This window comes from Myotis myotis, unplaced genomic scaffold (genome assembly GCF_014108235.1).
Source record: "Myotis myotis isolate mMyoMyo1 unplaced genomic scaffold, mMyoMyo1.p scaffold_m19_p_8, whole genome shotgun sequence".
NCBI classification, from domain to species: domain Eukaryota; kingdom Metazoa; phylum Chordata; class Mammalia; order Chiroptera; family Vespertilionidae; genus Myotis; species Myotis myotis.
The window spans coordinates 22,143,279-22,170,482 of NW_023416390.1; the positions used below are offsets into that span (position 1 = coordinate 22,143,279).

General features: G+C 43.3%; 1 protein-coding gene and 1 pseudogene across 1 annotated transcript in view; one reads left to right on the top strand and one right to left on the bottom strand.

Annotated features, from left to right (window-relative positions):
- Window positions 1–2,030: 2,030 nt before the first annotated feature.
- LOC118661487 lies at window positions 2,031–3,728 on the bottom strand (annotated as a pseudogene).
- A 2,070-nt stretch (window positions 3,729–5,798) lies between these two features.
- TTLL4 (tubulin tyrosine ligase like 4) overlaps window positions 5,799–27,204 on the top strand; it is a 32,927-nt gene continuing 11,521 nt past the window's right edge. Inside the window, 12 exon segments of the mRNA XM_036319805.1 lie at window positions 5,799–6,042; window positions 8,234–8,302; window positions 17,895–18,112; window positions 18,114–19,471; window positions 20,354–20,463; window positions 20,823–20,886; window positions 24,434–24,555; window positions 24,982–25,092; window positions 25,422–25,498; window positions 26,240–26,431; window positions 26,532–26,614; window positions 26,846–26,974. Of these exon segments, the coding sequence (XP_036175698.1) occupies window positions 17,990–18,112; window positions 18,114–19,471; window positions 20,354–20,463; window positions 20,823–20,886; window positions 24,434–24,555; window positions 24,982–25,092; window positions 25,422–25,498; window positions 26,240–26,431; window positions 26,532–26,614; window positions 26,846–26,974 (2,369 nt within the window). The 5' untranslated portion in view covers window positions 5,799–6,042; window positions 8,234–8,302; window positions 17,895–17,989.

The window sequence follows — 27,204 nt, forward strand, 5'->3', positions numbered from 1 at the left end:
TCCTGGGTTTGGGAGCTTATATCTTTTCCTGCCTTCAGCATCCCAAATGACCTACATGTGGACACCTACTTAATTCCAAGCCCAGGCCAGTGAAGCTGAAATAGGAAACGATAGGATGAACCAGAGAGGTAAATTGGATGGCTTTGAAATCTCAGGCTCAGTGGCTAGTGTTACTATCAGGTGGCGTTTTAGGGATAGGGAAGCCTCGCTGCTTTGGTAGGGTAGCTGTATAGAGACTGTGCAGTGTGCCAGAAAGGAGTATTTGGCAGACTCACTAGTTAGAATCATAAACCAGCTGGAAACATTCTGGAAAGTTTAAACATCAACTCATTGGATAGCCTACAGCAAGCTTCCCAGGGCCCTCATTTCTCCATCCATAAAATGGGAGAGTACTTTTTGTCCTTCCTTAAATTCCGGTTGTTTTAAAAATGAAAGATGTTCCCTTATTTTTACAAGGAATTTTATTTAGTTCTTATCTTCATTGCCCACTCATTGTCTATGTTTCTATTTTAGCAAATGTTTTGACATTTTCCCATAATTTCCTCCTATTCAGCATATATTTCAACCAATTCAGCATATATTTCCTGAGTCCCGTATTCCAGAAGCTTCTAATTACTGGAGATAAAGCAGTGCCTGTCTGAAACAGACTTACCATTCCGGTGGGGGAGACAGAACTTAATCCAAATGAGTGCATTATCCTGTATATAGTCCGTAGGAAAGTAATAAAAACGGGAGAAAAATAAAGCAAGGAAAAAGGATGAGTGCTGAGTTAGAAATGGTCAGGGTAGGCCTCACTGAGAAGGTGACATTTCAGCAAAGACTTGAAGGACATGAGGGAATGAGCAGTGCAGCTCTCTGAGGGGTAAGCAGAGAGGGTGATCACCGCAAAGGCCCTGAGATAGAAGCAGGCTTGGCCTGCTTGTGGAGCCAGTTTAGATGGAAGAAGTGAAAAAGGGTGAAAATAGTGAGAAATGAGGACAGGAAGGTAACGGGGCCCAGATGTTCCCAGTGATGGTGAACCTTTTGAGCTCAGCGTGTCAGCATTTTGAAAAACCCTAACTTAACTCTGGTGCCGTGTCACATATAGAAATTTTTTGATATTTGCAACCATAGTAAAACAAAGATTTATATTTTTGATATTTATTTTATATATTTAAATGCCATTTAAGAAAGAAAAATCAACCAAAAAAATGAGTTCGTGTCTCACCTCTGACAAGCGTGTCATAGGTTCGCCATCACTGTTCTAGGCCTTGTAGATCTTGTACTTTGAATAGAGTAGGGATCTATTGAAGAGTTTAAAACAGAGGAGGGCTGTGATCTACCTTATGTTCAAAAGGATTGCTCTTTATTCTGGTGTTGTAAATGGACTCTGAGGAGTCGGGAAGATGGGAAGTAGGGTAAGCAGTTAAGAGGCTATTGTAGTAATCCAGGTGAGAGAATGGTATTCTGGACTGGGGTGGTACCAATGGAATGGTGAAAAGGAGCCATATTTTGAATCTGTTTTGAACATGGAGCAAGTATGATTTCTGGACTGATTGGATGTGGGGGTGTGAACAAAGGAAAGCAGGCAAAGATGTCTACAAGGTTTTTGGTCTGAGCAATTGGAAAGATAGAATTGCCATTAACTGAAATGGGGGAGGCTATTAGTGGAGTGGTGGTAGGTGGGAAAACTCAAGTTCAATTTTGAGCATGTTAAGTCTATTAGTTGGAAATTTGCAAACACACACACAAAAGTCGAGAGATTAGTCCAGTGAACACCCTCACTGCTTCAACAGCTATCATATTGTATCTGTTCTTTTTTCACTCGGGTATTTAAAAACAAATGCTGGGCAACATGTTACCTATGAGTACTTTGGCATATATCTCTAACAGATCAGAACTTCTGTTTTTGTTTTTAACAAAACCACAGTATTTCAACAAGACTTGCCTGGATTTAGACAAATACAATATTGTGGTTTAAATTTTTTTTTTTTTAAATGTACACAGTCTTTATTGTGAGTCCTGATATCCAGAAACTAGGCCTACATCCAGGACCCTCAGTACAGCAGCTGGTCATTCAAGCTTCAGGGCTGGGGTCATTAAGTGGCCAGTCACTCCTGTCCAGTTTTCATATGGCCCAGAGTCATCAGGAGGCAGGAAGTGGCTGTGCCAGCACAGTTGTGGGTGGGTTCTGGGGCTGCACCTGCTCAGCGCACTGCAGGAAGTGGCGCACCTGCTCCACTGTAGCTGCCTCATTCCGCGGCAGACACTCCTTGAAGGCCTCAAAGGGCTCCGCACAGGCTTGGCAGATCTGATGGATAACTGGGTGGTTGGAGGTGCATTGAGCAATGCTCATCTTGAGGTGGTGACAGTCCCGCTGCCAGGGCTTGGTGGCCACACATTATCCATACTGGTCCACCTCCCTGCTATAGTGGCAGGCAGTGTACCTCTAGCGCCCCCTGCACGTTGAGGCAGGTGGCAGGGGAATCAGTCTGGGGGAAGCACCCACCTTTGCTGGTGTCCCAGTATTGTATTTTTTATTATATATATATTGATTTTTTTTTTTTTACAGAGAAGAAGGGAGAGGGATAGAGAGTTAGAAACATCGATGAGAGAGATCAATCAATTGCCTCCTGCACACCCCCCAGTGGGGATGTGCCCGCAACCAAGGTACATGCCCTTGACCGGAATCAAACCTGGGACCCTTCAGTCCGCAGGCCGACGCTCCGTCCACTGAGCCAAACCGGTTCGGCCCAGCATTGTATTTTTAAAAAATATATTTTTATTGATTTTTTTTAGAAATAGAGGAAAGGAGAAACATCAATATGAAAGAAACATCGACCAGTTGCCTCCTGTATACACTCAACCAGAGATCGAACCTGCATCCTGGGTATGTGCCCTGATGGGGAATTGAACCAGCAACCTTTTGGTGCACAGGACAACGCTCGACCAACTGAGCCACACCAGCCAGGGCCAGTATTGTATTTTAAAGTCTCAATTTTCCCCCTAAAAGATAATCCAGGAGGAATTACCTTATGAAAGAATTATTTTTTTAAATCCTCACCCAATATTTTCCCATTGATTTTTAGAGAGAGTGGAAGAGAGAGGGAGAGTCAGAAACATCCATGTGAGAGAAACACATCAATTGGTTGCCTCCTGCCTGAGCCCCAACCAGGGCCTAGAAAAATGAGGACAGGAACCAAGCAACCAAGGTACGTGCCTTTGACCAGAATCGAACCCAGGACACTTTGGTCCTCAGGCCAATGCTCTATCCACTGAGCCAAACTGGGTAGGTGTTTTTTCCCCCAAAGTATTCATTAAATACTAGCTTGAAATATGCTTATTTGGTACATAAACAATATAATGTAGAAAAATTAAATATACATATCCAAACTTTTTAGGCTATCGCATAAAACACTATTTAGTCACTTTATGAGGAGGCATAATAAGAAAATATGTTCCTATCCTAAAGGATTAGCATAAAATCTAAAGGATTAGAATTATGAAAACAATTTTGCATTTAGCAATCATTTCACAAAGTGCTGAGAGGATTTGGAGTGAGTGGTCTGAGTAGTGCTTGGAATTCAGAGAATGTCTGGGAGGTTTGAGGATTTGTGCCTGTGTTTGGTTTTTCGTGTTTATGAATGTATATATATGTGTTTTACCTTTCTTGGGGGGACAGGGAGCTTAAAGTTTTCAAACATACACAAGTACAGAGAATAGCAAACACCCCCATACCTTGATCCCATAGATTCAGCTGTTATCAGCGTTTTGCCACACTGGTTCTATCAATTCCTTTTTCAAGTTTGTCATTGCTATAGTTTAAAAAAACTATTTAAAATAATTTTAAATTTAAAGAAAAGTTGTAAGAATAGTACAAATAACTCCCATACCCCCTTCAACCAGATTCATTAACATTTTACCACAATTTTATATTTTTCTGAACCACTTAGAAGTTGTAAATATTATGCCCTTTTACCTTTAAATACTTAAGTGTGAATTTCTTAAGATCAAGTATATTCACTTATATAACCACGGTATAATGAACAAAATCAGGAAATGTAAAATTGTTAAACTACTATTCACTAATCTATAGCTCATGTTTGAATATTGCCAATCATTCCAATAATGTTCTTTATATGTTTTTTTCCTGGTCCAGAAAAGATCATGATTTGTGTTTGGTTGTGGTGTGTCTTTAGCCTCTAATCTAGAACCAGTCCTCATCCTTTCTTTGTCTTTTATTTGATTCTGGTTTAAATTTTTGTCAGAAAACACTACATAGTGATGATGTGTCCTTAGTACATGTAATCAGGAAGCTGATGATGTTGCTTTTTTCCATTGTTCACTTGGCTATGGTAGGCTAAGCAAATTTCTGTTGCTATAGCTTTTTAAAAATATATTTTATATTTTAGAAAATAGGTTACAGAAAAATTGAGCAGATAGGAGTAGGACAGAGTTCGCATATTAAACTCATCCTATACACAATTTCCCCTATATTAACATCTTACATTATCATGATACATTTGTTACAGTGAACCAAAATCTATATATCATTAACTAAAACCCATATGTATTTAGATTTCTTTAGTTTTTATCTAATATTCCTTTTCTGTCCCAGTTACAGTTGTCTCCTTGGGTTCCTCTGTCTATATCAGTTTCTCAGGAGTTTCTCTTTTTTTGTTGTTGTTAAACCACACCCAAGGATATTTTTACATTGATTTTTAGAGAGTGGAAGGGAAAAGGGAGGGAGGGTGAGAGAGAGTGGGAGAAAGAAGCAGAAACATTGATGTAAGAGAAACATCACTTGGCTGCCTCCTATACACGCCTGGACTGGGGAACCTAAGACCGAGGTATGTGCCCTGACTGGAAATCAAACCCACAGCCTTTTGGTATACAGGGTGATGGTCTAACCAACGAAGCCACTGGGCCAGGGCTCTTGTGTTTGTTTCTCTTTATTTCCTATAACCTGGAAATTGGAGCCAAAAGCTCGATTAGATTCAAATTCATTGTTTAATTCCTTCACAGAAATACACTACCTAAATATTACTCTGTAGTTCAAATTGCATCACATCAGTTGACATAATTTATAGCTGTCCCATCTTTCAGCATCTAAGATTGATTAAAATATACAGGTGATGGCAGACATCTTCCAGTGTAAAGTTCCATTAATTTTCTAATGATTTTAGCATCCATCAATGACTGTTGCTTAAATCAATTATTTATTAAGCATTCTTGCTCTGGTTCAGATTGTTTTCATTAAGTTAGTTTAATCTTTTATCGTCCTCCCCTGTTTTTCCTGGAGCAGACTGTTTAGAAAAGATTTCACAGTCCAGCTCTGTTTAGATCTCCAAATCCCGGAGGTCTAGGGACCTTTGAGACCGAGGGGGCATGATCTGTCTTGTTGAGGAGGTGAATTAAGGTAGTGTTTCCTACAGTTCACACTTGAAGCCCATAAAGCAGGTGGCTGTAGTTGTAACTGTGGGTGGGTTGCGGTTAAGGGAAGTTCGGTTGGAGGAAAACAGTGGATCTGGCAGTCTCTCCTTTCCTGGGGTCAAAGTCAAATACGTTTACTTGAAAGACCTACTAAGAATATTCTTTAATAAGGCCTTCGCTCTTTTATTTTAGAAGGGCGAATTAAAGCACAGCCAATGAAAGGGTCCGTACAGGTTAGGTAAAATCAGGGCAGGGAGAATCCTGGGGGGAAGGCTTTCAGGGATTTAATCTCGGAACTACACCTCCCAGAATCCCGCTCTCCGGGTCCCACCGCCCAGAAGCGACTGCGCGTGCGCGAGGCCGGTGAAGCCCTGCCCTCGCCTGCCCCACTACCCCCGAGATTCGCGCGCTTGCCTCCCTGCGGCCGGGATCGCCCCACCCAGGCCCTCGGTCTGTCCACTGGGGGCGCGCGCAGTGCGTGGCAGGCGGTAGCGGCGCTGGCGGCTGAGAACGCGGGTCGTGCGGCGGAGCGTGGTTGCTAGGGGCGCCTGAGCCCTCCTGCCTGTCCCGCAGGCCAAAGGAGGAAGCCGCGCGGAGCCGGCGCCGAGTCGGGCGAAGCGGGTCCACTAGGTGAGTGTGGCTGCGGAGCCGGAGGAACGACCCTCCGCCGGCCCTCCTCTGCCCCGGTCCCTTCACGCAGGTCCCCGGCCCCCCGGCCGCTTCCGCTCCTGCCCGCCACCTCTCCATCCCCTGGGCGGCCGGGGGCCTCGGCCTTCACCGGCCAGGACTTCGCGCCTTGCCGGAACCGGCCTCCCCCTTCGCCGCGCCCGGGACTTTAGCGGGCCCCGCCTCTGGGTACCGAACCCCGCAGCGACCCTCAGCCTAGGCCCCTGGCCGCCTCTTCCCGCCGCTCCGCGGTTTGAATTCTCCCTTGGATGTGAGCCCACGCTCCTCAAGGCTGAATTTAACACGGATCCCACCTTTTTACTTCCCCACCTTCAGTGCCTATAGAAAAAGACGCTCCTAAACTGTAGAGATTCAAACATTCTGAGGTCCTGTGGAATCTAACTCTTCATTTATCCAACCCTTCATTTAATCATTCAACAATTTAAAAGAAAAATCAGTAACTATTTAATGAGCCAGGGCTCCATGGAAAGCGCTGGGAGGATACGGTGGTCTACGAGACAGGTGTGTTCACGGAGTTTGTAGTCTAGGGAGGTTTTAATCAATTAAACAAGCATTTGCCACACTGTGTGGGGTGTGCTCCGGTAGAGCATTAGACTCATTTGGAACAGCATTATTCCCATTCTCTGGTCTTCACAGTCCTATTCTGGATTCAAGAAATGTTTTCATCCTTCCTTTATGGAGTCATCCCTCAGATAATCAGCGGTCGCCAACCTTTCGGACCTCACGGACCACCGGTTGGCAACCGCTGCCGGAGGTCCATCTTTCTTACAGCACCTGTTGATTTAGCTAATGGACAAGCTGCCCCTCCTTCTAATACTTTTCTTCATCGACACCCACCTGGTCACTAAAATCAGAAAATTAGGATCATTCCAGGCTGCTCCTTGTCTCATTCTCCCTATGTCTACTCGGCCACCAGGTTTTGTCACTCTGGAGACCAGACTAGAGATGAGGGACTTACCGTGGTTGCAGTCGGAATGGAGAAGGTTTAGAGAGAAGTTAAAGACGTTTTCTCATTGGCTCCCTGCTTCCCTGCTAAAATTCTTCATATTCAACCCATGCACTGACACTATGGTATTCCCAAACACAAATCTGATGCTATTTTCCTGTTAATTATCTGTGATTTTCCTGCAACACACTCTTCAAATGGTTTTATTCATATATTCCCAGAAGAATTTTAAAAACCATGTAATTTCTTGCACATCTTAAAGTGGAATTCAAAAATTTTTCATCACAAGTTTAAACAAGTTTCTTCTTTGTTAAGAGGAAGTAGAGCCCGGCTGGTGTGGCTCAGTGGTTGAGTGTTGACCTATGAAGCAGGAGAAGGTTATGGTTTGATTCCTGGTCAGGGCCCATGCCCTGGTTTCTGGCTTGGTCTCCAGTAGGGGGCATGCAGGAGGCAGCTGATCAGTGATTCTCTCTCATCATTGATGTTTCTATTTCTCCCTCTTCCTTCCTCTCTGAAATAAAATTAAAATTATAATTTTAATATAACTTTTAAAATTATATTAAAAAACAAAAAAATTACATTATTTTTTTTAAAAGGAAGTAGAAAATATAAATGTTTTATAAAAAGAACTAAATTTAGGGTTAACTGTAATTGGCAAAAACAGGTCATGACTTGAGTTTTAACCAGTTTATTTAACTTAGTTTTGAGAAGAAAGATAAAGGAGTTACACTTTGGACATGCTGAGTTGAGGTCCCTGCAGCACATCCACATAGAAAGGCCCAGGAGACCAGTCTGTAGGTTTGGAGCTCATGGCAGAGGTCTGGGTGATGGTAGAAAGTTAAGAATGGAAGAGGTGACCGGAACCGGTTTGGCTCAGTGGATAGAGCGTCGGCCTGCGGACTGAAAGGTCCCGGGTTTGATTCCGGTCAAGGGCATGTACCTGGGTTGCGGGCATATCCCCAGTAGGAGATGTGCAGGAGGCAGCTGATCAATGTTTCTCTCTCATCGATGTTTCTAACTCTCTATCTCTCTCCCTTCCTCTCTGTAAAAAATCAATAAAATATATTAAAAAAAAAAAAAAAAGAATGGAAGAGGTGGTTGTAGTCATGGGATGGAACTGGTTGCTGTGGGAATGTTTGTGATAATAATTGCAACTGCCATTTATTAAGTGCACTTACTGTGTTCCAGGCAAAGTGAGAAGACGGAGCTCAGAGGAACACCAAGGAAGCAGAGAATTTATAGCCAATTAAAAAATGAGTATGTAAATGAAGTCACTTGCTGAAAACTATCTAGATGCAGCCTTAACTTCAGGATCTATCTGATACTTGTGATCTTGAGTTTAGCTTTCCCACTAGATTCCTTTATGACCTTGGAATGTTCTGATTGAAGGTTCCCTGGATTTTAGCATAGGATCAGATGCTTTAATCTGTCAGTGAAGTATAGAGAAAAAAAATTCTCTTTTGGCAGAACTGGGAAGCCAGACTTGGCATTTTGAAACAAATACTGAGAGTACTAATTTCTTTTAGGCCCTGAAATACAAAGGACCTTAGGTGCCCTCCTGGATATATCATGGGCAGATAGTGGTATTCTTGACCAGAGGTGCCCAGATTTTTGGTCTCAGGACTCCTTAATGCACTTTAAGCTTTTTGAGATCTTAAATATATATATTTTAGTGTGGGATATATATCTTGACATTTACCATATTAGAAGTAGAAATATTAACTCTTTAGAAATAAGTCAATTACAGGTTAATATAAATAGCATTTTTTAAATTAAAAAAGCTGTTGTTTCAAAAGATTAGTGAGAAGTATGGCATTGTTTTTACATATATCTTTTTAGAAGACAATTGGATTTTCATATCTTTCTGCATTCATTTGGTTGGGATGTGTTGTTTGGTTGAATTATGAAGAAAATCCATCCTCACACAGATGTTTAGTTGGAAAAAGGAGTATTTCTATAGCCTTTTCAGATAATTGTGGGTATTCTTTGGTATGTCACAAAAGTTAACGAAAGGGTGGTTTGTGAAGGTTAGTTGCAATGTAGAATCTGAAATGATACTAGTGAACTTTTCATACCTTGTTACAGCAAAATCCATTGGTCTGTTTCACTTTGACCAGATCTTTACCCAGGCACGATTCTGTAACATTGTATCATAGGTATTTGGAAAATACTTATTGAGTTATGCAGATCTTCCAAATGTTGTCACATTTTACTATACAGCATTAAAAAGTCATATCACATGGTCACCATACTCATTAGGAAAATGGTTACATATTGGGAAGCTGTCAAGCTCATGGTGGCAGGTACAAGTTTGCCAAAATTCTAATTTTCTCTTGGAAGCTTAAATTTTATTATTGGCAACAAATACTGTCAGTTGTTTTCCTTGACATGACAGACTATGTTTTGTTCTCTCCCCCAGAAAATGTCTGCCAAATACCAAAGTCTGACTAACCCATCACGTGTGTGTCATTCATTCTTTCAAATAAACAGGGTTCCATGGGAGGTTTTTGCAGTCAGATGTTTGCTGAGACAACCATCATCTCCTGTCTGCACATAAGTGTTTTATATGTGCTTCTCATTTTGTCACACAGAATATTAAAAAGGCATACGTGAGGTTGAGACTTAATTTTTACTGTGTCATCAAGGACAGTTTTAGGTAAAGCTGGCAGTTACTCACAGTGTGGTGATGAAGTATGTGGTGGTAAAGGACCCAACTTGATGCCATTGTCTCAATTCCTGCTCAGACACCAGTGTTTTGACCCACCATTGCTTTTGCATCATCAGTGGAAAGACCAGCACAGTAAAAAAAGACAAACCACACCTAAGTTTTGTTATGAATATAGTTCCACTTAGCAGAACACCTGAGAGGATCTAGGGGTTCCCTCAGATTCTATGGACCATACTTTGAGGACCACTGCTCTAGAGCTTACCTCAGGAGGAGGAAAAGAGGGTACTTTCTGAAGCTGATAAAGGTCAAGGCTTCAGGGGAGCATGTCTTCTAATTATGTTATTCATTCAACTGTTTCTGTTTTTGTTTTGTTTGTTTTTTTACTTTTCAGTAATTTGTAGATTTACCTCCTTTAGCTCTAGCTGCTGTGAGCTGTATTTTCCCCTCAGGTGTTTTTTTGTTTGTTTTGTTTTTGAGAAAGAGAGAAAGATAGAAACATAGATTTGTTCCACCCGTTCATGAACTCATTGGTTGATTCTTGTATGTGCCCTGACGGGTGATTGAGCCCACAGCCTTGGCATATCGGGACAACACTCTAACCAACTGAGCTGCCTGGCCAGGGCCTTGCCCTCAGTTTTGCCAACTCCTTTTGCAGTGCTCAACTGTGTTCTGCAGAGCTACCTATCTCAACTTATGGTACTGATTTTCCCTTCTCATTAGGGCTGGGATGGTCGCCTTCCTTTAAAAAGTTCGTTGCTAAAAATAATAATAATAATAATAACAATTTCATTGTTCCTCCAACTTTCTTTAGGCTTGGGATTTATCTCATAAGATAAAATGAGTCTGGTTTTTGTACTCCTCCCCATTCTATCTGGTTCTGCATAAGTCAGTTCTATCTTGTAGCACAACTACTGAGCAATTAAAGTAATCTCATCAGAGATCTTTTGAATTGTAGACTCGGAACCATTTCTAATGTCCTGAGTTCCCCTATTGACCGAGGAAACACTTAGATGGAGGAGAAAAAGGAAACTGCAGATCCCAAGAGTCACACACCCTCCTGTAATAGAGGAGAGTGATTCAATCAGTGGCTAATGAATAATTGCTTTCTGTAGAAATAGATACCTTGTCCAAGTTGGTCTGGACCTGGTCCCTGGAGACTTGGTGATTTGAGTGAGACAGCAACCATAGATTTTCAAGCCTAGGCTGCTCATCATTCTCTCTTACTTAAGGAGAAACTTTGAGGCAGAATTACCCCACAAAGAGTGGAAGGCAGAAAGAGATAGGCAGTTTCTGAATGCTGTATAAAGATGACAAAGCAGGATGTTGAGATTCCTGAGACTGGATACTTTAGAGGGGGAGAGGCTGAAGCCAAGGAAGTCTGTCAGGATTCTACTGTGACAGTCCTGCACTTGGTGAAGGGCTGAGAGGTTAGGGATTGAGCTGAGCCAGCCATGCAAATACAAAGAAAGAGATGTTTGAGGCCATTTTATTCACTTTAGAATGCTCTGTAGTTCTTTACCCTCCTTTCTTGTCCCTTTATTCAAACTTTTAACAGCTTTGTGGAAGTATAATTGACATGGAGCATATCCATCACTCTCAAGTGAATTGTTTTTTTAACTTTGTTTTAGGGAGTCTTAGTAACTCCGTGAAGTTGTGAGAGGAGAGTTGGGCAGCATTGCTGAGGAGGAAGCCAATCTAAGGCAGTGATCTTTCCCTTCTAGCAGATTAGTTCTGCATTTGTCTGTTAGAGATACACAGGGCTTCCCTTAAAAACCTTCATGGAGTTTACGAGGCATATCTTTATATATGAAAAGAGAACAGTGGTGAAAGATAGTCTTTGCAAAGTGTCAAATTAGAGGAATCAATACACAGGTATTCATGGAGAGAGAGGGGCTTGAGCTGGGCCTGTAAAAAACGGTAAGATTCAAAAGGAAGAGGCTTATAAAGGCTTGCAGACAGCTTTGAAAGGTTTATTCTAGGAGTTGAGTGTTAAGACCAGCAGAGGATGGAGTTAAAAGGGCAGACCCTAGAGATACAGATTTCAGTTCAGTCTGTATGCTGTTGTAATAGTCCAGGTCGTGGGTGGTGGTGGAAATGAAAGGGGAAGCATATTATGAAGAAAGAATCTCATAAGTTTTGTGTCTGGTTTGGCAAAGGAAGAAGTCAGAAGTGACTTAAGTTGTCCTTTAAGGAGACTGAGATAAAGAAGGTTCCACTGAAAGAAATTAGATAAGTCAAGGGTACAGAGCTAATTTGACAAGCTGGATTGAAATGGTTGGACATGGACATGGAGAAGGTAGAGCAGATAGCTGGTGATGAGAACATGAAGCTTAAGAGAGGTCAGGTATGAAAAGTGACTATTTTCCTGAAGATAATAGTTAAAATTGTGGGAGCAGATTGGTTTGATGTGAAAGGATAAAAGAGAGACACTGGAAAATTTTGGAGGAGGCCTCAGCAGGAGGAATAGGTATTATTGAAGGTGCTGGGGGTGGCTGTGGCAGAGTTTTAAGCAGTGAATAAAGTAGCAACAAGGAGATATGGTAAGAGAGGAGCCACATACCTGTTTAATCTGAAGAGTTCCATCTTGTGGCTTTGTTATACCTATTGTAGACACATTTTTTTATTCAGCAAATATTTAAGGAACCCTGATTACATTTTCAGGGCTGGGCATATGCTGTGTGAACAAGGTCCCAGTTCTCATAGAGCGTTCATTGTGAAAGAGAAGAAGACAAATAGCAAAGGAATGTTTAAATAAAGTTTTCATTTTAAAATATAATTAATAAGGTTTTAGATAATGGAAAAATGAAACATGAGGACAAGGTCATGTGATAGGGAATAATTAGGGGTGTAGCAGTGTTGTAGAGGAAACAACAAAGACCCTAGGAACTTGCCTGGTGAGGGGGAGAGTGGCTGATGAGGTCCGAGGAAGAGTCGGGGGTCAGATTACATAGGCCTTGGAGCCATCCAATGGGTTTAAGCTACTTTTTATCAAGAGCACCATGGCCACTGTCTGGAGAATCCTATCCTATATAATAAAAGCCTAGTATGCAAATTGTCCCCTCTACTGGGAGTTTGACCACTTGCTATGACGTGTGCTGACCACCAGGGTACAATGCAGAGCATGGCACTGGCAGTGGGTGGCAGTGGAGGCACTGCCAGCCCTGATGGGCCCCGACGAGAGTGGGACTGCGGCGGGATGGTGGAGCAGGTGAACAGGCAGCGCCAGTCCAAGGCGGGTGTGAATGGGACCCGATCGCCTCCCTGATCGCCCTGCAGATGGCAACCAGTGGCGGTGGCAGGGGGTGGGGCCGCTGCCCAGCTCCCAGGCGCTGAGGGAGCCAGGCAGGGGCCCGATGACTCAGGCAGAGGGGGCGCGTAGGGGCCTGGGTGCTGCCCAGGGCCCAGAGGTCAGCTGAGACCTGCTCTTCTACTCCAGACGCTTGTGCTTCAATCGTTGGCCAGGCCTAGGGACCGCACCCGTGCACAAATTTCATGCACTGGGCCTCTTGTAGATTGTAAGAAGTGGTAAGAATAGAAGTAGGGAAACCAGCAGATGAGAGATTATAGTAATTTGGACTAAAGTAATAGCTGGAAATGAAGAAGAATAGATGGATTCAAGGACATATATTTGAAGCTGGAAGGACTTGATTGAATGAGTGGAAGTGAAGATCTCCTGAGATTAGGGTGAAGTCATTACTACAGGGCATGTTGGGAGTTTCTGTGTTGCATAAACACCTGTCTTAGGGACTTAAGTCGTTCTGCCTGGATATATTTTTTTTGTATTGAAGTCTTCTTTGTGCAATTACAGCTTATTTCCTTGTCTCTGACTCCAAAAGATTAATTGACTCTAAAAGGTTACGTGTGGAATATGGTTGATCATTCCTGTTTTTTTAAGTCCTCCACCCACTTCCCTTAACATGACTTTTTACTAAAATTTGACATTCCCATCTAATTTCAAGAAGATTAAAAGATAATGTGTTCCTTCTTGAATAACAGCAGTCATAGAGAACTCTGAGCTTCCCACACTGTCCCCTTGTTTTCTTGACTCTAGCCCTAAAGTCCTTATTTTAGCATCTAGGTTCCTGTTTTTCAGGTTGGTGCTGACAGCAGCTGCTCTCTCAGTTGAGGGCAAGATAGGACTTGTGTTTTATTGGGTAGTGAGGTTTTCACATAGAATCAGGTTTAAACAGCATTTCTTTTCTAAAAATCGGAGACTCCCCCAACACTGTGTGTTGATGGGCCCCAGAGAAAGTGCTATTAAACTTCATCTGCCAGGTGTAGTGTGTGCCTTCTTCCTTAAACTCCCCTTAAGCCATAGTTTACAAATTCACTGGCAGATTAGAGTGGAGTGTGCTGGATGGCTACTTCATCCTAAGGTGGCTGCCTCTAGTGACTACTACATTGAAAAGACTTGTGTTTTGGTGAAGCTTTTCACCAGGCATATGACCTCAGTTCAGGTGGATCGCCCAGGCAGGCCTGCTTCAGGTAATAGGACGAGGAGTGAGTTTTATTATATTGGCTTGAGTCATTCAGTGATAAAATCCATTCTTGCCAGTCTAATTTCAAAGAAAATTTGAAGTAGATTTTTCTTTTTTAACTTCTTTTATTTTGAAATTATTTCAGACCTGCAAAAAGTTGTAAATAGTACAAAAAAATCTCCTTACTTTTACCCAGAGTTATCAAATGTTAATATTTTCCACACTCACTTTATTATTCACTCTTATGTGAACTGTGAACTTTTTTTTTAATGTTTGAGAGTAATTTCCAGACATGATGCCCCTTTACATCAGAATTTCCTAGACAGTTCCTAAATATTTCCTAAAACAATGATATTCTCTTACATTGCCACAGTATGTATGATGACCAAAATCAGGAAATTAACATCGGTGTAATACCATCTACTTATATAAAAACCCTGGGTGTAACATCACAGCCAGAAGTGCGACCAACCGGAAGGAAGTCAGTCCTGCAGGGGTCATCTTGGAAATGGCTGCTCCCTCTCCCAGCTGTTTGCCGGAGGGCAAGGTTTCAGGCAGAAACCCGCCCTCAGGGCGAGGTTTCAGGCAGGAACCCACCCTCTGAGCGGAGCATGGAAGTACTGAGTCTTGGGTTGCCTTGCCAAGGGCTGCGCCCTCCCCGAGCTGTTTCCCGCGAGGCCTGAGGGAAGAACTCACCCTCGGAGCTCCAGGAGCGCCCAGCAGCAGTCAGTCCTGGGTTGCTGAGGCGGAGGCCACAGTGTGGTATAACTCTGGGTCTGGCCCAATGGGGCGTGGCCAGCCTTCAAACCAGACCCTGACAGTAGGGAGGAGGCAGCCCCATTCCTTACAGAATCTGCTGTTGGATAGCTTGCTGCCAGTGGCCTGCCAGCCAGGAACCCCATTCACCTGCACCCCGGACCTTGAGAGGAGGGAGGAGGGAGTCCCATTCCTCACGGAATCCACAGGTGGCCAGCTTGCTGTCAGGGGCCTGCCAGCTAGGAATCCTATTCGCCTGCATATCTGTATAAAGTTTTAATACATTATATTAGAGGTCGTGGTGGTACTGTTTTACCCACAGCGTCTATAGGAATTGCTGCAAATTTACTTCTCGGTGGAAGCACCTTTCATTCCCAATATAAATTACCGATTCCATTAAATGAAACTTCAATTTCTAGATTCCATATAAACAGTGAAGTTGCTAAAACTATTAAAAAGGCCCAACTTCTCATTATTGATGAATGCACCATGGCATCCAGTTATGCTATAAACGCCATAGACAGATTACTAAGAGAAATTATGAGTCTGAATGTTGTATTTTCGACCATGTCTCAGTATTGTACCGCATGCTATGTGATCGGCCTTAGTACAAATGAGTTTAAAGTACTGCAATGTTTGGGGATGTTTCAGAAAGTTGTCTCTTACAACAAATATGAGATCAGAGGATTCTGCTTATAGTGGATGGTTAGTAAAACTTGGAGATGGCAAACTTGATATCAGTTTTCATTTAGGAATGGATATTATTGAAATCCCCTGTGAAATGATTTGTAATGGGTCTATTATTGAAGTTACCTTTGGATATACTATATCTATAGATAATATTAAAATATATCTAAACATGCAATTCTTTGTCCAAAAAATGAGCATGTTCAAAAATTAAATGAAGAAATTTTAGATATACTCAATGGAGATTTTCACACATATTTGAGTGATGATTCCATTAATTCCACAGATGATGCTGAAAAGGAAAATTTTCCCATCGAATTTCTTAATAGTATTACTCCTTCATGAATGCCATGTCATAAATTAAAATTGAAAGTGGGTGCAATCATCATGCTATTGAGAAATCTCAATAGTAAATGGGGTCTTTGTAATGGTACCAGATTTATTATCAAGAGATTACAACCTAACATTATCGAAGCTGAAGTATTAACAGGATCTGCAGAGGGAGAGGTTGTTCTGATTATAAGAATTAATTTGTCCCCATCTGACACTGGCCCCCCATTTAAATTGATTTGACTACGGTTTCCATGATGCCAGCATTTGTGATGACTATTAATAAATCACAAAGACAAACTCTAGACAGAGTAGGCATATTCCTACCTGAACCCATTTTCGCACATGGTCAGTTATATCTTGCTTTCTCTCGAGTTTGAAGAGCATGTGACGTTACAGTTAAAGTTCTAAATACTTCATCACAAGGGAAATTAGTCAAGCACTCTGAAAGTGTTTTTACTCTTAATGTGGTATACAGGGAGATAGAATAAATTTAATCACTTTATCAGTCATTGGTTTGCATCGCTGTTGTTTTTCATATTATGTTTTTATCGTTTTTATATCATGCCTCTGTTGTTATATCCTTTTGTTACTGTTTATTAATAAACATATATTATCTTCATATAAATTTTACTAATTTCCTTTCATCTCTCACACTTCTATTATAGAGAAAGGGCAAATATTAAAATATCTCCACTAATTAATTCCCTTTTTAAAAAAAAATATATTTTATTGATTTTTTACAGAGAGGAAGAGAGAGAGAGAGAGAGAGTTAGAAACATCGATGAGAGAGAAACATCGATCAGCTGCCTCCTGCACACTCCCTACTGGGGATGTGCCCGCAGCCAAGGTACATGCCCTTGACTGGAATCAAACCTGGGACCCTTGAGTCCGCAGGCCGATGCTCTATCCACTGAGCCAAACCAGTTAGGGCAATTAATTCCCTTTTAATGTGCACAAATTTCGTGCACCGGGCTACTAGTCCTATATAAGAAAACCCTAATATACAAATTGGCTAAATGGCAGAACGGCCAGCAGAACAACTGGTCGCTATGGTGCACACTGACCACCAGGGGACAGATGTTCAATGCAGGAGCTGCCCCTTGGTGGTTAGTGCGCTCCCACAGGGGGAGTGCTGCTCAGCCAGAAGCTGGGCTCATGGCTGGGGAGCGCAGTGGCGGTGGCGGGAGCCTCTCCTGCCTCTGTGGCAACACTAAGGAACAGTGAGCCAAGCAATAAGGAGCAGCAAGCAGGCGGGTGGTAAGGAGCTAGGGGTACTGGACTGCGAGAGGGCACAGGCCGGGCTGAGGGACCCCTCCCCCCCATGCAAGAAATTTGTGCACTGGCCCTCTAGTCTATATATATAAAAGGCTAAGCGACCTTCTGACCGTCTGGTAGGTATGATGCACACTGACCACCAGGGGGAAGCCGCTCAATGCAGGAGCTGCCGAGGTGTGGTCACTTGGCAGCGGCGGTTCTCGGGTGGCGCACCCCAGAACCGGAGAGGAGGGAGCCCAAATCTGGGGTGCATCACCTGAAAACCACCCTCTCGCAATCTGGGACCCCTCGGGGGAAACCACTCAGGTAAAGTTGTGAATGTTGAGACAGAAAGATGTTTTTTTGGAGAGAGAGGATAGCACTCTCTGAGTAAGCATGTGAGCAGATTCTCAATGGCAGAGACTTAGAGTCCCAGCCCTTGGGACTTCATCAGTTCCAAACCTGTAGCCAGGTTTGATCACATGAGGGCAGCAGGAAGATCACTGAAAACACATTAGGAATCTAGTGTTCTTCTCTCATGGCCCCAAATGACAAGCAAGACTGACCACCCAAGAAATACTGAAGAGGGACTCTTGTTTACCCAAGGACCACTGTAGCATTGTACTTGTCTTCCTGGGACTGTAACATTCCCAATTGTTTCTCTCCCCTTCAGGCTGACAGACTTCAAGGATGCAGCTATTACTGGAGATGTGTGGCACCTTACCTGAGCCAGGCCATGAGGCCATGTTGCCATGATGTGGGCCCCTCATGGCCTCAGCAGGAACTGAATACTACAGTATTGGCCAGGGAAATAGCTTCACGAAGAGGGGTCCCTCTGGCAAAGTATCTGCCCCACCATCTGAGAAACCCTCTGAGGGCAAAGTCTGGTCTTCAGTTTCATCAGCAGGCGAAGTCAGTCTGGAAGCTGGAGAAGCACGTAGGCACCCTTTCAGCAGGATTGGACCTACACCTCTTGGGTTTCCCAAACGAGCCAGCGTATTTCTTTTGTCCCAGCACTTCATGTAGCTCTGGGACCACAGCTGCCCTTGCAGGCCACAGCAACGCCTGTTACCTGCCTTCTGTCCCGGACTTGTTCAGCAGTACCCTGCTGTACCGCCGCTTCAACCATAGGCACAAAACATATCAGCAGCTGGAGTCTTTCTGCTTACGTTCAAGACCGTCAGAAAAAAGATCTTTTTCTGTCCCTCAAAAGAGCCTCCTTGTCAGACTCACTGCCAATCAGGCCACTTCTTCCACGGTCTCCCCCATGGCCCAGCCTGTGGCATCCTCATCCATAGAGCCATACCTCACACTGGGAGCAGCTGGGGAAAACCCTTCAGGGAAGAGGCTGGCTTCTGCCATCTCAGGGAAGATCCCATCTCCACTCTCCTCCCCTTCACCCTTCTATAAGCCCATGCTAAATAACTCCACGCGGCCAAGTAGCACTAAAGTGCCTTTATCAGTGGCCACAGAGGGCCTGAAGCCATTATCCTCACCCAAGATCCAACTTGTGTCCTGGCACCATTCAGGGGGCACTGGAGACTGTGCATTCCAGCCTATTGAACACAAGGTACCCAAGAGCAATGGCATTGTCGTACATGGTGCCCTTGCCCATAGCACCCTGTCTACTCCTAGCTCCTTAGACACTTCTACCACCAGTGTTGCCTCCCCCCAGTACAACCACAGTAACTTAGTCATGAGGATAAAGCCACATCCCTGTGGCCTGAATGGCGACCCTGTTTCCCAGGCTCTGACCAAGGAGGCTCGGTTCACTGAGGCTGTGAGGCAGTTGACTGCAAGAGGCTTTGAGAAGCCGAGGCAAGGCTCCCAGTTTGAACAGTCTTGTTTTGTGAACCCGAGTTTGCAATGGGATCTCCTCAACAGGAACAGGCAGTGGAAACCTCCTGTGGTAGGCCAGCAGTTCCCCCAGGAGGGTGCCCCAGCAGACAATAGGATCCTCCCTGGAGCCTCAGACACCTTGGAGTTGGACAATACAGTCTTTTGTACCAAACGCATCAGCATTCACCTCATTGCCTCACACACCAGTGGGCTCAGCCATAGCCCTGTCTGTGGGTCTGCGGTCGACTCCCCACCACCCGGAGAAGACAAGACGCCAGTGCTGCCTTCTCCCACTCAGCCCTGTGACCTAGCAGATGTGGCCACCCACCTCTCTTCCATCCATTTGGACCAGCTTGGGAAGGAGGAGCCTGTAGAAGTCAGGGAGCTGGACTCACCTGCTAAGGATATTGGGTAAGTTGGAGGAAGTTTTTGGTTCATTTAGAGCAGTAGAATATATATATGCAAATTCGCTGACACTGGCCCTGTGTCTCTGAAGGTTGGTTTTATTTTTTAGCTGCCCTAGAGTTATGGTTTTCACTTTAGGGCAAAGGTCCGCAAGCTTCAGCTTGCAAGCCAAATCCTGCACACTGTCTGCTTTTGTAAAATTTTATTGAAATGCAGCCTCGATCATTCATTTACTACTGTATATGGCTGCTTTCCTGTTGCTATGGTAGGGTTGAGTAGTTGTGACAGACTGACAGGCTCACAAAACTGAAAATATTTACTGTCTGGTCCTTTAGAGGAAGAGTTTGCTGACTCCTGCTTTAGGTTATAACCAGGGAGAAATAAAAATTCCAAACACATGAGTTGGGGCCTGTGACTTTTCTACTTAATTCCAAACCAGATCAGGTTCTCAATCATTCTTGGAATGACAGCCATTTCAGAGTTAGGGCATACATGTACTTGGTTTCTTCTCTTAGCTCCTTGTTACTAATTTGATTCACCAAGATTTTCCTTGTTCTAAGTTTCCAGAGAGCGGTCTAGGGACTTTGAAGTCAATGACCAGACATTCATTGGCGGTGGTTTGAATGCAGAATTTTGGACTTACATGCTTGGAGGGACTTCAAAGAAGATGGAAGACAGTGCCTCTCTGCAGAATAGGGGGTGTAGGGTTGAGGAACTATGGCTAGACCTAAGCTCTGAGAGCAAGAAATAAACTGAGATTCGGGCAAGAGATAGCAGATTGGTGATCAGGGTAGAGACAAACACTGGAAGACGATGAAGGAATGAGCATCTTAACTGTGACCTCTGTTATGGAATTGGCTGGGCTGGGGCTTTGGTTCTTTCTTATAGTTCAGCTACTGACCTCCAGCCAGACCAGGTTGAGGCTGACGATCTAGAAGAAGAGCTGGTAGATGGTTTGGAAGACTGCTGCAGCAATGATGGGAATGAAGAGGAGGAGGGTGAGTAGGGGACCCTCTCACCTCCAACTAGGAATTGGTTATTACCGCTAGGGAAGGAGGCTAACAATTGTGTACCAGGTCTTTGACCCACTTTGTCACCTGCATTACTCATTCGCCTTGGGGGTCCAAGCGTGGTGGGTAGTGGCTTTTGAGGGACTTTGTTCTCTAGTCCTCCTGTCCCACCAGTCTTGCCTCTCCCTGCTGCTGTTGAGCTCAAGGAAGGCAGTACAAGGCAGCAGAGTGGTGCTCGTGACTCTGCAAGAAGGCTGAGCCAGGCTGTCTAAGGAAGAGCTGTCTAGGCTTGGTGAGTTTGTGTAGCAGCCTTTCCCATTCAGAACTTCTCTGCTTCCCCCCGCCAGGAGGCTCAGAGTGCTCCTCATTCCGTGCCGTCTCTTCCAGCGAGTCGATAGCAGTGATCTCTCGGTGAGTGTTGGGTGTATAGATCATTGATAGATGATCATTTTCTGTCTCTTTAGGAGAGGCTAAGTCCAGTACTCTTGAGAGGCAGTTAACAAAAAATTTCTGTCTTTTTATTATTAAACTTTTTAAAACTTTTATAGATTCTCATGCAGTTGTAATATATAATATATAGAGATCCCCAAAATTACTCAGTTTCCCCCTATAGTAACATTTTGCAAAGATATGGTATATTGTTGTATAACCAAGATACTAACATTAGTCAAGATACATTCCCATCACTGCAAGGACCCCTGTTACTGTTCCGAGAGCCACACCTCCTTCCCTCCTACTCCCAACCCCTCTTTAACCCTTGGCAACCACTGATTTGTTCTATAATATTGACATTTCAAGAATGTTATACAAATGGAATGATGTAGCTATTTGGGATTGGCTTTTTTTACTCAGCATATTTTCTGCACATTCACCCTGGATGTTACACATATCAATAGTTCATTCTTTTTTATTACTGAGTAGTATCCATGGTATGCATGTGCCATAGTATGTTTAACGACTTACCTGTTGAAGGCTATGTGGGTTGTTTCCAGTTTGGGGCTATTACGAATAAACCATCACATATATGTTTTTGCATGCATGTAGGTCTTTATCTCTCTGAGATAAATACCCAGTAGTGCAATTCTGGGTCATCTGGTAATTGCATGTATATGTGTGTGTGTGTGTGTGTGTGTGTGTGTGTGTATGTATGCATATATATGTATATATTTTTTAATGAGTCTCAAACATCTTTTTTTTTTTAACATTTTTTTTTAAATTTATTGCTTAAAGTATTACAAAGGGTATTACATATGTGTCCATTTTATCCCCCCGCCCTAGACAGTCCCCTAGCCTCCCCTATCCCCCAATGTCTTATGTCCACTGGTTATGCTTATATGCATGCATACAAGTCCTTTGGTTGATCTCTTACCCCCCACTCCCGCCCCCCAACCCTCGCCAGCCTTCCCGCCGTAGTTTGACAGTCTGTTCGATGCTGCTCTGCCTCTGTATCTATTTTTGTTCATCAGTTTATAATGGTCTTTATTACCCATAAATGAGTGAGATCATGTGGTATTTTTCTTTCATTGACTGGCTTATTTCACTTAGCATAATGCTCTCCAGTTTCATCCATGCTGTTGCAAATGGTAAGAATTCCTTCTTTTTTACAGCAGCATAGTATTCCATCGTGTAGATGTATCATAGTTTTCTAATCCATTCATTTGCTAATGGGCACTTAGGTTGTTTCCAGATCTTCGCTATGGTAAATTGTGCTGCTATGAACATAGGAATGCATATGTCCTTTCTGATTGGTGTTTCTGTTTTCTTGGGATATATTCCTAGAAGTGGGATCACTGGGTCAAATGGGAGTTCCATTTTTAACTTTTTGAGGAAACTCCATACTGTCTTTTTTTTTTTTTTTTTTAAGTGCCCTTGGTATTCCTAGGTAGGAAAAGCATTGGAATAGATGTTGACTTACATCTTTTTTTTTTTTTTTTTTTTTTTTTTATTATTAGTTAAGGTATTACAAATGTGTCCTCATCCCCCCCATTAACCCCCAACCTCCCCCCCACACACAAACTCATGCTCCCATCCCCCTGTTGTCCATGTCCATTGGTTTGGCTTATATACATGTATACAAGTCCTTCGGTTGATCTCATACTGTCTTCCATAGTGGCCGCACCAGTCTGCATTCCCACCAGCAGTGCACTAGTGTTCCCTTTTCTACACATCCTCTCCAGCACTTGTCATTTGTTGATTTGTTGATGATAGCCATTCTGACAGGTCTGAGATGATACCTCATTGTTGTTTTGATTTGCATCTCTCGGATGATTAGTGACTTTGAGCATGTTTTCATATGTCTCTTGGCTTTCTGAATGTCCTCTTTTGAAAAGTGTCTATTTAGGTCCTTTGCCCATTTTTTGATTGGATTGTTTATCTTCCTTTTGTTAAGTTGTATGAGTTCCCTATAAATGTTGGAGATTAAACCCTTATCGGTGATAACATTGGCAAATATGTTCTCCCATGCAGTGAGCTTTCTTATTGTTTTGCTGGTGGTTTCTTTTGCTGTGCAGAAGTTTTTTATTTTGATGTAGTCCCATTTGTTTATTTTCTCTTTAGTTTCCAATGCCCTAGGAGCTGTATTGGTGAAGAAATTGCTTCGGCATATGTCTGAGATTTTGTTGCCTTTGGATTCTTCTAGTATTTTTATGGTTTCCCGTCTTACATTTAAGTCCTTTATCCATTTTGAGTTTATTTTTGTGTATGGTGTAAGTTGGTGGTCTAGTTTCATTTTTTTGCATGTATCTGTCCAATTTTCCCAACATCATTTATTGACGAGACTATCTTGACTTCATTGTATGTTCTTGCCTCCTTTGTCAAATATTAATTGAGCATATTGGTTTGGGCCGATTTCTGGGCTCTCATTAAAATTTTCTAAGGTTTAAAAGATTAATGTTTTACATATTGTGCCTATTTCTGTTATACTGCACAATAACAGGTAGAATGGCTGTTTATAAACTAAAAATTAATCTTAAATAGTAATATTTGTGGATTCTATGAGCTCAGTATAGAGAGTAATCTATTCTGTCTATTTTCAGTGCTGTTTAAAGAAATGGACTGAGTCTGTCACTTTGTACCTAATAGATAGTTGAGATAGATATTCACTGTTCTGAGACCCCTTGACATAGCCTTGGCCAAGCCATTGTTGAACAAACATAGGGATCCCATGGCCCACTGCCCCAGATTCCCAGACCTGCATTGCTATCTTATTACATAATTTGGTGTCAAATCATTTCCCAGGTGGAGGAGAGCATTAATCAACCATGTTTATCTTCAGAGAAGCCTAAATATAAAATGAGTTAGAAGTATCACTATTTCTTTCCTTTTTGTTGCTTTTCCCCTTTTTAAATTATCCATATCATTCTTTTTATCTCATTTATTTCTCTTTGTCTTAGTGTAGCTTATTCCTCTACTAGCTGCCACCCAAACTCATTACCTGCTCTCAGAACCACTCTTTTTTATTTATTTTATTTTTATTGATTTCAGAGAGGAAGAGAGAGAAAGGGAGAAAGAGATAGAAACATCAATGATGAGAGAGAATCATTGATTGGCTGCCTCCTGCATGCCCCCTACTTGGGATCAAGCTGGCAACCTGGGCATGTGCCCTTGGCCGGACGCAAACCCGAGGTCCTTCAACCCGCAGACTAACGCTCTATCCACTGAGCCAAACCAGCTAGGGCCAGAACCACACTTTTCAGGGATTTCCCCAACCTGTAGCTTGTCACAGGAAATTTTAGAGCTGTATCACAGAATGAAGTATCAAAAGCCTTGTCTTCAGGTGACATTTAAAGGTGTGGCTATATATAGGTTAGCACCTTATTGATATTTGCAAAATAACTATTGAGCACTTATAGAAGTACAATTAAAAGACAGCACTCCCAAAGAAATTATATGTAGTAGTAACAATACTTCAGGGCTGTGGCTTTCCCTTTCTGTACCACATGTCTGTTTCTCTTCTTAGGGGCTGCAATGAGGCTCTGACCAAACCTCTTTCCAATGAGAAAGTTGTCCGGCCAGCCCTTATCTACAGTCTCTTTCCCAATGTGCCTCCTACCATCTATTTTGGCACTCGAGAAGAGAAAGGTAAACCTGGCCAAGTGTGTGTAAGCCCAGAAGAGCCCCAGGAGAAAGGTGCTAACAAAGTTGGGAGGAGGTGGCAAAAGAATTGGAGGGGCTTTCCAGAATGGTTCTTATGGTGCTTGGTCCCCCACCTGGTTCACCGGTCCAATATGCAGACCTTTTTCTTGTCTGTCCTTGAGCTGATCCTCAGCCCCATGATCTCATGCATTGTTCTTGCCCTTTAACCTGTTTCTTTCCCCTTTCAACCTCTCCTCCTTTCTGTGCTTCTCATTCCTGTGCAGTCCCCCCTCTTCCCCACTGAAACTCTGATCAGAAACTGTATTTCGTGACTTACCTACCCAGAAAAGTTTGAGCAATAATACCGTCTTTCCTCTTCTAACCATGATTCTCCTGCTCTTCTCCATCCCCCCACCCCCACTTCTCTCCCAGTGGAGAAACTTCCCTGGGAACAAAGGAAGCTGCTGCGGTGGAAGATGAGCACAGTGACCCCCAACATTGTCAGACAGACCATTGGACGGTCCCACTTCAAAGTCAGCAAGAGTGAGTCACTTGCCTTATTCTGAATCTGTCCTCGGCCCCAACAGATGGGCTCTGGGAAGAAGGGAGCCCTGGGTACTTCCTCCTATGTGGGGATTCTGTCCTGAAGTTGCCAGTCTCATAGGACATAGCTTTGAACTCCTTCTGGGCTGGAACCTATTCCTCAAAACTGGAAGACAGAGATTGTTCTACCTGTGACCCCAGGGCCTCATGTAGGATAGCCCCATGGTAACTCTTAGAAAATAGTGTCTAGGAGCTATATTCCCAGCCCCAGTGGCATCCCTGGGGATCTCTCTGCTCTAGGGACTGACTCCCTGATGTGTCTTCTATAGAAAATGATGACTGGCTGGGCTGCTGGGGTCACCACATGAAGTCTTCTAGTTTCCGATCTCTTCGGGGGCACCAGAAGGTAGGAGCCCTTTCTGAGGTGCTCTGCAGGCGTTTGGACTGGGCAGGAGGAGATTGGTAGTGGGGGAAGAGTTGGATGACACAGAGAAGTCAGGAAGGCTTATAGAGGAGTGGAGAAAGTACAGGAGAGGGTGCAGTGTGACCCTAGCAGATCACACACATTTAGCAGTTCAGCTGCAGTGACTTGGGCAGTCACAGCCTCTCAAAGACATTATTCTCTAATGTGTCTAGAGATGCAACATCTGTTTTCAGTTTATTATGTTTCCCCTATAACCACTGTTTTCAGTTTATTGTTTCCAATGTAACCACTTTGCCTCCCTTCCTCCAAGCTGAATATGTATAAAGAGGACTCTGGTCTCATATTGAAATGAATGAGTCCCTTGCCCCACCCTTATTGAAGGCTAGGTACTTTCTTATCTTTGTATATAGGGTGTCATGGAAAAAGACTTAATAACTTTTTCTTTGCACTTAAGGTGGATATTATGTCTGCCTTAATTGCTATTATATATCATGAACTGTCAACTCCTGAAAGGCACTAAATTTTGTTGTTTTGTCTTTTAATCATTTTTTGGTGAGTGCTTGGCAGCTGAATTCTTGAGGACCATGAGATGGTGAAAAGAAGATAGAATAGGAGCTTAAAAAGTTGCTAAGGAAGTTGGAATGGGAGAGTGAGTCCTGCCATCTTCCTCGTGATCTTACCTGGGCCCTCTCCCTGGGCGCTCACCCTTTGTCCTTTCTATAGCTAAACCACTTCCCAGGATCATTCCAAATTGGGCGAAAGGACCGGCTGTGGCGGAACCTATCCCGCATGCAAAACTGCTTTGGCAAGAAGGAGTTCAGTTTCTTCCCCCAATCCTTCATCCTGCCCCAGGATGCCAAGCTCCTGCGCAAAGCCTGGGAGAGCAGCAGCCGCCAAAAGTGGATTGTTAAACCAGTGAGTGGGTCACAGTGGGGGAGTAGGCCATGGCCTGAGATTAGGAACAACAGAGTATTGGCCATGAGCAAATCTCATCTCCTATGCACTTGACTTCTAGCCAGCATCAGCTCGGGGCATTGGCATCCAGGTCATTCACAAATGGAGTCAGCTCCCCAAGAGAAGGCCCCTTCTGGTACAGAGGTGAGTCTGCCTGCAGCTCAGATCCCCCTTCCCATTTTCTCATTTCCTCAGCTTGGAGGTTCCCTTTTTTTCATGTTCTTCTGTCCTTTGTCCTCCTAGCCAAAGACTGTCCTCAGTCAACTGTTTTAGTCTTTATCTCAGGGACTGTTGGCTGGCTTTTGTCATGGCTCAATTACCCACTGAGCCCTACTTCATCTATCATGTTCCTGAAGTTGGCCTTTCTATACGTAGGTATCTACACAAACCCTACCTCATCAGTGGCAGCAAATTTGATCTGCGAATCTATGTTTACGTCACCTGCTATGATCCTCTACGGATTTACCTCTTTTCAGATGGACTCGTCCGCTTTGCCAGTTGCAAGTATGTGCTAGTGGTGAAGTGTCACCTTAACAGGTCTGGGGATTTGCTTTCCTGAGAGGAAGGGAAACTGGAGGACACCCAACAGAAAAATAACAAATGTTTTGGTAGTTTTTGTTAGCAAAGGAGAATGTGAGGTATATTTAGGAAAACCTAGTCTTCCTTTCTTCCTCTGTATCTGCTTTGGACACTTCTGGTCACCAAATATATGGGGGCTTTTCCCCACACCAAGC